The sequence below is a fragment of the Ipomoea nil genome, unplaced genomic scaffold (genome assembly GCF_001879475.1).
Source record: "Ipomoea nil cultivar Tokyo-kokei standard unplaced genomic scaffold, Asagao_1.1 scaffold3170, whole genome shotgun sequence".
NCBI lineage: Eukaryota > Viridiplantae > Streptophyta > Magnoliopsida > Solanales > Convolvulaceae > Ipomoea > Ipomoea nil.
In genome coordinates, this window is record NW_017619598.1 from 2249759 (window position 1) to 2260422 (window position 10664).

The window sequence follows — 10664 nt, forward strand, 5'->3', positions numbered from 1 at the left end:
TCTTCGGTGCCTCGGCCTTTAACCCACGTGCAACGGCCTCCCGTCATGCCCAGATCAACCAACCCACAATCTTCCAAAGCATCATTGAATCCCTCAATGAGAGCCGACGGATGCGAATGCAAACCTCGTTTTTCAGAGAGGCAAGCTATATCGTTGAAATCCCCCACGACGACCCAAGGGAGTTGTGAGCTATCCTTGAGCTGCCGTAAAAGATCCCAAGTGATATGTCGTCTGCTTCTCTCGGACTCCCCGTAGAAACCCGTTAGTCGCCACACCGGCTGACCCGGGAGAGCTATCTCCATGTCGATGTGATTATATGAAAAGCTTCTAAGATTCGCCACGTTCTTATCCCTCCAGAAAAAAGCTAGCCCTCCACCAATGCTCACCCGATCTACACAAATCTTGCCTTCAAAGCCTAACTTCAAACGTACCTCCTCCACATTGAACTCCGTTGCCTTTGTCTCCATTAAGAAGACGAATTGGGGACGTTGTTTGGACACAATGTCCAATAATTCTCGAACTGTCCGGGTGTTCCCCAGCCCCCGGCAGTTCCAGCTTAGACAACTCATTGTCCTCGGCGAGTCTGGTCCACCAGACCCTCCAAACTTTTGTGATTATCGCTATCTGCCATCCTGACATCCTCCCTACGCCTCTCATCAGTTGCCTCATGATCTTCCCTACGGCGTTTCAGATCGCCCTGCACCCCATCAAACTCCTCCATCGCCACGATCACTGCTGGGGATGGTCCAACCACGACGGTGGTGGACGTAGCCTCCTGGGGGGTTGTGGTCGATAGCAGCCACTTTGCACCGATCGGCTTCACCTGGCGTCTAGGACCTGCCCGTAGCCACGCACCAAAGGGAAATTCCTCTGGCAGTATGCCTTTCTCATATGCTGTTCTGCAGTATTTGTCGGAATGCCCGAGCAGTCCACAGCAATAACAAAAGGTGCTGAGTCGCTCATATTTGAATGTGATCCATTGCACGGATCCATCCCGCCGGAATAACTTCATCCGCCTTTTGAGTGGAGATGAGATCTTCATTCGAATCCGAATCCTATAGAAACTTTTCCAGGCTCCTCCAAAATTATAGGGATCAGAAGCGATGTAGGCTCCGAGATAATCACCGATCTTGATTATGAACTCCGGTGATGCGTACATGGCCGGCAGGTCGTGTACTTGGATCCAAAAGGGGATGGTATCAAGCACCACCTCTTCCGGCCGACATCCTACAGGCACCGGCTCGCATACCAGGAGATGGTTCTCGAATGACCAAGGCCCTTCGTCGATGATGCGTTGGAAATCTCTCTGGTGGGGGAATTGGAAAAGGAATAGGTCATCCGCCAATGAAAAGGCGAACATACCCATAACAGGCCTCCAAACTGCCGCCAAGACATGCTGCATATGCTCAAAACGGATCGGACAATCGGTTAAGAGCCGCCCAACGATGTTGTTCTGAATCGTCGCATCTGGGACCGGCTTCGCCTCCGGGGCTTCCAAACCTCCAAGATCCTCATCGGCTAGCACCAGATCAGCGCAGCGTTTCTCTAGCTGGTGGATATCCATGCGGAGATGCCGTGTTTGACAGAGACTCCACGACAAATAGATTAATAGGAACGTGAATTGAAAACTCGCCATCAGCATTGAATTAAAAAGGCCCTAGAATTCTAGGGAGATCACTCTCGCCGACCACGATCGGGAGAGATATCCACTTCTCGTACGAAGATCGGAAACACGATCAGAAACTCCGATAATTTTTGCGATTGTTCTTAATTATATTGCTACTGAAATTTGTTTGGTATTTTTTGTTATATAAATTAATTTTTGTTGTAAATCTCTGATCTACGTTTAAATGTGCAAAGCAAACACAAATGAATACACATTTAATTTAAAACAAAAATAAATGTAATATAATTTATATTGTCAAATACTAATGTTTAACAATATTCAAAGATTTTTAAATATTAAAAAAAACAATTATAAATAATACTTGTCAAATAATAACATTTAACAATATTCAAGCACAATAGTCTGCGTATTAATTAAATTTCATTTATAACTAAAAAGTATGCATTATATAAAATATAATGCAACATTGTAGTTCATTCAACATGGCGCTATCATGCAAGAGATTTCTCATTTTCTTTAAGATGGAAATTTCTTTCCACTGTCCGATAAAGATCCAAAATATTATTTTATGACCAATGTTTTGCAAGTCTAATCTAGTGTGCAAAGGTTTTAGAACATTTGTTTCGTTTTTTCTGTTGCCTCGAGAACAATTTGTCACTTATCAGTCCTTATTAACCGTTACATTTGATGCCGTCCACAGCCGAGATTATATGGCAGGGGAGGGAGCAGCCTCTCAATTTTATTTTTTTTTTTTCGTTTTATTCGTTGAAGGAGGCTCATCTCCATACTATAGCATAGAAAGTTGTAAATTAAAATGCATATAAATACAGCATGTATATATATTTTTTAAAACGTAATGCAGTAGATTTTTATTATACAATAATAAATAACAACACAAACCAATTACCTCTTTGGTTTGGTAAATTTCATTGATTTTTTTTTTTTTTTGGTGAGGTTGGTAAATTTCATTGATAGTTTTCATATCTTGAGCATTGCTTTGGGTCTGATCCATCATTTTATCATAACTCAAGCTTGAAAAGGATGCAATGCTCCTCATGGGTGTTGGCACACCAAGAAGACTTAAACTAAAAATAGTAAGGTCATAAGAAACAAATATTTAAAAATATATATTACAATACTTAAAAATAAATTACTATTACCACACCAGGACTATGTGGTCTAATGGTACCTAGGTTGGACTTCCGTTTGGAAGATTATGAGTTCAAGCCTTAGTGGAGATGTTGTTGGTTCTTTGTGTTTCAGTAGGTTGAGAAAGTATATGAACATTGATACTATAATGTAATCGAGCCAATAACTTTTTTTATGTATATAATCAATTACACATATTTTATACAGAATAGTATATATAATTAGATATGTACTTAATCGTCGCATCTCTCCTAATTCGACAGAACTGCTCCCATAGAGTACACCTAATCTGATTTCCGCAGTAAATGAAGGCAGATGTTGTATGAAATAGAGATGGCAGCAAGGGAAGAAAATCGGACGTCGCCTCTAATCCACTTGCTTCGCGGAGATGGCGACTGTGTAAAATATCATAAACGAGAGAAAGCAAGAATGATTAGAAATTAAGTTACCTTATTAAAATACTTTATTAGTTTTTCCTCTTTTATATTATCTTTTTTTAAAAAAGAAAATTCCAAACACTAATCCATTAAAAATTGAAGAAGTGACAAATATATATAGAAACTTCTACCGTGGTTCATTATTAAATTTTCCTGTCAAAGTCGTTAAAGGGGAAAGTTAAATGGTAATTTCCTTGATAATATAAGTAAATGGATATAATTTTATTTCAAACATACATTCTTTGTCTTGAACAAGAAATGAATTGCAACATTCAATCCCTTAATGTCAAAACCCATAATAGTTTTCCCAAATCCGAATCCGAGTCGCCTGCAAAACCCATAATCAAATTGAAGTAGTTGAATGTAATTTTTCCGTTCAAAGTCAATTGTCAAGTGAAAGTCTCCCAAAGACCTATTCCAATCCTCCCGTTCATTGTTACGTTGTTGACGGCATTTAAGGATGTACAAACTACAAACACCCAAAAAATAATAATAATAAAATCACGATGAATAATTAAACAATCTAAAAGTTTTAATTATCAGTGATGTAGTTTTTTTTTTTTTTTTTTTTTTTTTTGTATTTTTATATTTCAATCAAATATGCGCGAAGTACTCTACCAAAAAAAAAAAAAAAAAAATGCGCAAAGTACTGTAGACCATGATGGTCCATGTAGCAGCGTCTGGACCATAGTATGCGTTTTATTTTAGTATTCAGATCAGTTTCATTTTATACACACAATAGATTTATTACCGATTTGTTAAGAGTTAATTACCGATTTGATCCCTTGGCTATGAGGATTTCACCAATTTGGTCATCGACTTCCAAAATTTTTCAATTTGATCCCCAATTATGCTTTTTTTACCCGAATTGGTCCTATAGTCAAATCATCGATTTTAAAACAAATAAACTGAGGATAGATTACCAGGACTATGTGGTCTAATGGTATCCGGGTTGGACTTCCATTTGGAAGGTTGTAAGTTCGAGCCTCGGTGGAGGCGTTATTAGCTCTCTGTGTTTCAGTAGGTTGAGAAAGTATATGAACAGATACTACAATGTAATAGAGCTAGTAGCATTCAAAAAAAAAAAAACTGAGGATAGATTTGTAATTTCACTTTATTTCACTTCTCGGTTGTCCAAATATCAAACCCTAATCACAAAATCCATGGTCGCAAAATCCCAGCAGACATTTCCCTCCCCCTTTCGGAAGAGACGACTTGGCGATCTCCAGTGAGACTTCCTTCCGGTGAGCAGAGCAAGGGCTGGACAGCAGCAGATCAACAAGATCCTTAATTTTTTTCTCACGAAACAGCTATAGCGGATGGCGGTGGCTAGATGCGAGCTTGATTGTCGGTACTGCTGTTTTCCCCGCCGACGACCTTGGACTCCTCTTCTCGGGCGGCCTTTTCCCCTCTCTCTCTCTCTCTCTCTCTCTCTCTCTCTCTCTCTCTCTCTCTCTCTCTAGTCGGCAGCGATAGTTTGCCTCTAGCGAGCTCCGGCGCAGCAGGTGGGCGATGGCAGCTGGCCTTCTCTTCTCCCTGTCTCGCTTAGCAGGAAACGACGACACTAGTTTTCCAGTGGAGCAGCTATGGCGGTGGCTGTTCTTCTAGTGGAGTGATGGTCAGCAGCTGGTTTTCCTCCACCGTGCAGCAGCGGCGGAGCATGGATGGAGTGATGATGCAGATGTTGATTCTAGATCGTCTTTGGTCCACGAAGTGAAAATATATGCAAGTGTGTGCTCCGGTCGGGAAACTCCTGGTGATTCAGAGATGTTGAAGCCTTATCAACTTTTTTTTATTCAGAGATGTTGAAGCTGGTGTATGCTCCAGTCAGGAAACTCCTGGCCTTGGATGCAACCACGGTTCGTCAAACAAGGCCGTGTACGGCTTGAGTGAAGGTGGAGCTGGATTTGCTATAGGATTTGGAGGAAAAGGTTTGGGTTGAGGTTGTGAATCAGGAAGGAGAAGTGCCTGGATTTTGGCAGAGGATTGAGTATTAACACATTCCTAAATTCTGTAGCAGGCGATTTGGTCACCTGCCGCTTGAATGCCGTCGAAATTGAGGAAATTGGCCGGCAACGGCGCCGACGGAGGGGAGAGATGAGGGTGGCGGAGGTGTAAGTGTATCATCGGAGTGAGACACGGCCGGCTAAGGGAGAGTTGGAAGAACAAAATGTTTTTTTCAAATTTCCAATTTACCCTTTTAGTTTGACCAGCAAACTACACTGAAGATCATTTCGGGTAAATACGGCATAGTCGGGGACTAAATTGAGAAATTTTAAAAGTCGAGGAACATATTGGTGAAATCCTCATAGTCGAGGGACCAAATCGGTAATTAACTCTTAACAATTTTTATCCTTTGACTTTCAATTAACCATAAATGGTCCCTTGACTATTGATCTTTTATCAATTTTCGTCATTGACTTTCAATATGACCCTAAATGGTCCCTTGACTATTGATTTTTTTTTTTCCAAATATGGTCATTCAGTTAAATACCCATTTAATAAACATTAAATTTAAGAATAATAATGTAAAAATTAGTTTGTTTTTGAGATGGACAAATATAGTTCATAAATTTAATACATTGAGTTCATCATTGTGAAGAATTAAAATGTTTACATTATTGATCCCCTTAAATTTAATGTTTATTAAAATGATATTTAACTAGAGGACCAAATTTGAAAAAAAAAAATTAATAATCAAGGGATCACTTATGGTTAAATTGAAAGTCGATGATGAAAATTGGTAAAGATCAATAGTCAAAGAACCATTTATGGTCCAATTGAAAGTCGAAGGATAAAAATTGGTAATTTATGCACTCTGATGTGGATGGAGCGCCCAGATGCGAATATACGTGTCCAGATCTAATGGATGAGAAACATTGATTTAAATAAAAAAATGCGGTGGCATTTTCGTAAATAATTGAACATCGAAGTACAAGTAAAATGTATTACAAATGCATGTAAAATGTATTATAGGTGCAATTAAAATTTACACTGAGCATCAATACTAAGTGCCCGCACCTATAGTTATAAGTAGTTGCACCTAGGTGCATGAATGTTTACGAGTGGTTTCACAAGTACTACTACCCGCTGAACTCCCCGCAAGAATAAAAACGATGCCAAACAGAACGAACTTAGATCAATGAATGTTAACAAGGCAAAATTACATGCACTTGCAGACGAAAGTAGGTGCACATGTAGGTGAAAGTAGGAGCAGCCGATCAATGAATGTAGGCAAAAACTACATGCACTTGCAGACAAAAGTAGGTGCACTTATAAGTGAAAGTAGGAGCAGCCGATCAATGAATATAGGCAAAAACTACATGCAGTTGCAGGTTGGCTCGTCCATCGTGACCAGTGACTACCATCTGTGTGGAAAGAGAGGAAACAACGAACCAACACCTTCTACGATTGAAGAGGAGCGAATGGTCATGATGCGAGAGGGAAGCGAAGGGCTAGTGAACTAAGTAGAGAGAGAATAAAATGAAATGCCCCAATTGCCCCTAACCCAAATAAAATCAGTAAAAACACACACACACGCCATAAATAAAAAAGGGGAAACATAAAAACAATATTATCAAATCATAGCCATTGATACCAAAAAATGAATGCTCCAGATTAGTCCACACGTTTGTATTTTAAGGACTGTTTGTATTTGAATATAATCCTATATATATATAGCATTCAAAGATCAAAGATTAAAAATGAGGAAGCTTGAAAATCATTTTCTTGTATTATTTTTTAAAAAATTTAGTTTTTAAGTTTTTTTTTTCATTTAATTAATCTTCTTTTGATTATTTAAAACAAGACTCAATATTTTCATTATGCTTATGCATTGTTGGAAGGATTTAGGGATTCCATACATCTATGTTTTTTTTTAATGTAATAAAATTAATTAGACCAAATCTGTTCTTTTTAAAAACTAGCATAAGTAACCCAATTGCACATTAGACACTACCGACAAAAAAGAAGCGGGCAATCAATGACGATGAAGACAATGGCAAATCTATCCAAAAGCGAATTAGTAAAACTTAGAGTCCGTTTGGCAGAGCTTATAGCTTATTTTAAGCTATTAATAAGTTATAAGCTCTGTTTGGTAATGTTTCGAAAATAAGCTCGTAGCTTAAAATAAGAGTTTATTTTGGAACGCTACCGTCTCAAAATAAGTTAGTAGCTTCCTAATTTTTTTTTTCCATCTTTGTCTTTATTATTTTAAAGAAATGACATCATTTACCCTTCCCAATTAAATTCCTTTTTATATATCAAAGGAAGGGGGAGACCCAAAGAACCTAGTAGCTAGATTACATGAATTTGGCGCCATGTTGGTACGCCATCTAGATCATCTTTTAGTAAGTCTAAAATCCAATCCGGGGGAACTTGTAGCACATGTATTCCTCTTGGTAAGGATTTAGCTTTGACAGCTAAGGCATCAGCTGGGCGATTAATCTCACGGCAAATTAGGGAGATCCTCCATTCATCAATCCTCCCAGCCTCCTGGTTATACGCAACAAGAAAATTGTGGCAGATGCTAGATTTTTGTTGAGTGCATGTTAAGCTCTCCGACAGTTCCTTCGAATCCGTCTCAAATATAATCTTCTTGAGATTGAGGTGTTTTGCCAACTGTATACCTTTAAGTAATCCCCAGGTTTCAGTTTCTAGGGGGGAGCATACACCAATGTTATACATGAATCCACTCAGCCAATTTCCGGAGCTCTCTCTTATTACTCTACCGTGTTAGACATATATTTTATATATCTTTTATTGTATAGTTTATAATAATGTTGTTATTGACTTACTGAGAGATCTAGTCTTTAGCCTAGTTGTTAGCTCTCTCTCTTAAGTCTATATTTGTATTCTCCCGTTCTGTTATGAATTGATTGAAACTGTTCCACTCTCATCTGGTATCAGTTAGCCAATAGGAATCCTAGAATCTTATTCTCTCTCCTCCTCTTTTTTCGACCATGTCGCAGAGTTCAGAGAGAACCATCACCACCACCTCCGTTTCCTCCCCTAATCCCCCGAATTCCTTACCGAGTGCACACCATTTTGTGCCACTCAAATTAACCCACAGAAATTACCTATACTGGCGTACCCAAATCATCCCGTTCCTCCGTGGGCAGCGTTTGCTCGGGTTCATCGACGGCTCCCGTCCGTGCCCGTCACCGGTGATCGACACTTCCACCGGCGAAGCTGCGATAGACACTGCGTCTGTGACTCCTAATCCGGCCTATGAGGCGTGGCTGGAGCAAGATGCCTCAATTCTCTCCCTTCTCATCTCTTCCATCTCCGAGGAGGTAATGTACCTAACGCTCGGGCAGACCAGGTCGCGTGGCGTATGGCTCGCGGCGGAGACGGCGCTCGGATCCTCATCGCAGGTGCGCTGTCTGAACCTCATGGGGCAATTTCAGGCGTTGAGGTAGGGAGACATGTCCATGCCGGAATATTTGGGCCGTGCGCAACACATCGTGGAGGATCTAGCGCTCGCCGGCCGTCCTATGACCCTCTCGGAACAGAATCTATATGTGTTCCGGGGGTTACGCCCGGAATTCCGATCCATGGCTGCTTCCTTGGCAGTCAACGGCACACCCATGACGATTCCCCAGCTTGCGGACTGTCTACAGGCGCAACAGTTTATTCATGCCGATGATTTTCCCACTCCAGCGACCGGCGATCCAGTGGCGATGTATGCAGGCTCTGGCCGCCGAAATCATGGAGATGGGAACCAGCGTAGTGGCCAGCGCGGCGGCGGCAGTCGCGGAGCAGGAGGCCGCGGCGGAGGCAATGGCCGAGGTGGCCGTGGACGCGGAAATGGTCGTGGTCCCGTTCGCTGCCAGATATGCCGAGCCCAAGGCCATTCGGCGGCTTATTTTCATCGCCGCTACTCGGAGCCACCTCCATCGCAGGCACACATGGCAGTCACGGCGGATGGCGGTTCCCACAATCAAGCCACGGCGTGGCTACCGGATACTGGGGCCACAACTCACGCCACCCCGGATCCCGGGCTGCTTTCGCAATCTGAAGATTATCACGGAGATGATGTGTTAAGAATGGGCAATGGCGCAGGTTTGGATATCTCCAGTGTGGGTCATGCAGTAATTCCATCGGGTTCTAAATCTTTAAAATTGATTGAAACTGTTCCACTCTCATCTACCGCAACTTGTCTTGTTGGTATGAAGATCCACCGAGCCATCAATATTGATTTTAACCATGCCATTAGGAGGTTTCCACCGCAACTTACCTTTGAGGACTTTGTGATCCACTAGTACCAAGTTACTCCCCTATGTAGGAGGTAGTGAGTTTGAGCCTTAATGGAGGCGATTATGATAACATCTGATGTTAAAACCTTTTTCTCTTCCCTTTTATCCGCAAATATTATTATTATTATTATTAATATTATTATATGAAGGAGATTCGCAACAATATTGCTACTTCATTATGGGATGCTACTAGATCATGATTATGCTAATAGTTTTATTTTAAATTGTAAATTTTTTAAAGACAAAATGTTAAATTTTAATATTATGTAAACAAACTAATTTAAATTTTATGAAGATGTCCCTTTTTTTTTTTTTTTTTTTTTTTTTTTTTTTACATTTATCAACTTATCAAAAAGCTAATTTTATCATTTTTTTATTATAAGAAGGGGATACCTTATATACACACTACTTGCCTTAAGTGAGGTTTGAACCTTTCACATCCCACTAAGGGGAGAAACCGAGTACTAGTAGATCAGACCACAAGCCACTTAGTATGTGTATCATATGCTTTAAACTTGAAAGGAATTGGTCTCTATTGATATTGGGTTTTTTTTTTTGTTTTTTTTTTTGTTTTAAATATTATTCTCCCTTGAGCTCAAGTGTTATTTCTGTTTAGCTTCTTTTGTGATGTTTTAGAATCCTCTTTAATAAGAAGAAATGCTTGTGAAATCTGACGTCAATATTTTCCTAAATTGCAACTTTAGCTTATTATTATTATTATTATTATTATCGTTATTGTTGTTGTTGTTGTTGTTGTTGTTGTTGTTATTTCTAATTTAACAATATGGCTTCAACAAATGATAATATGGATGTAGAGAATTCTAAATGGACCAACGAATACGTGGTGCTTTTTTGTGAGATTTGTATCAAATATATTCGAAAGCATGGACGTGAGTTAATGAAATGGAAAGAGATTAAAGAAGAGTTTGAAGCTATCATCAAAGGGAAAATTGCACATAGAAGCTAAGTTATTTTATGAAGATATCCTTTTTAGTCTTTTTACATTTATCAACTTATCAAAAAGCAAATTTTACCAAACACTTCTAAGCATAATTAGCTAGCTTAACAGCTCTTTAGTTTTCAGCTTCTAACTTATAACTTTTCAAAGCTACTTTTCAGCCTTCAGCTACCTTTTCATCTAGATTTGTCAAACATAGCCTTAGAGTAATTCAAACTAAAAGTAGTATCTACTAC

The 10664-nt window shown here is 39.7% G+C and overlaps 1 protein-coding gene across 1 annotated transcript; it reads left to right on the forward strand.

Moving 5' to 3' along the window:
* The first annotated feature begins 8639 nt into the window (after positions 1-8639).
* Positions 8640-9476, forward strand: LOC109167865. Its single transcript, XM_019316937.1, has one exon. It carries the CDS (start codon positions 8640-8642, stop codon positions 9474-9476), a length of 837 nt encoding a protein of 278 aa, XP_019172482.1.
* The last annotated feature ends 1188 nt before the right edge of the window (positions 9477-10664 follow it).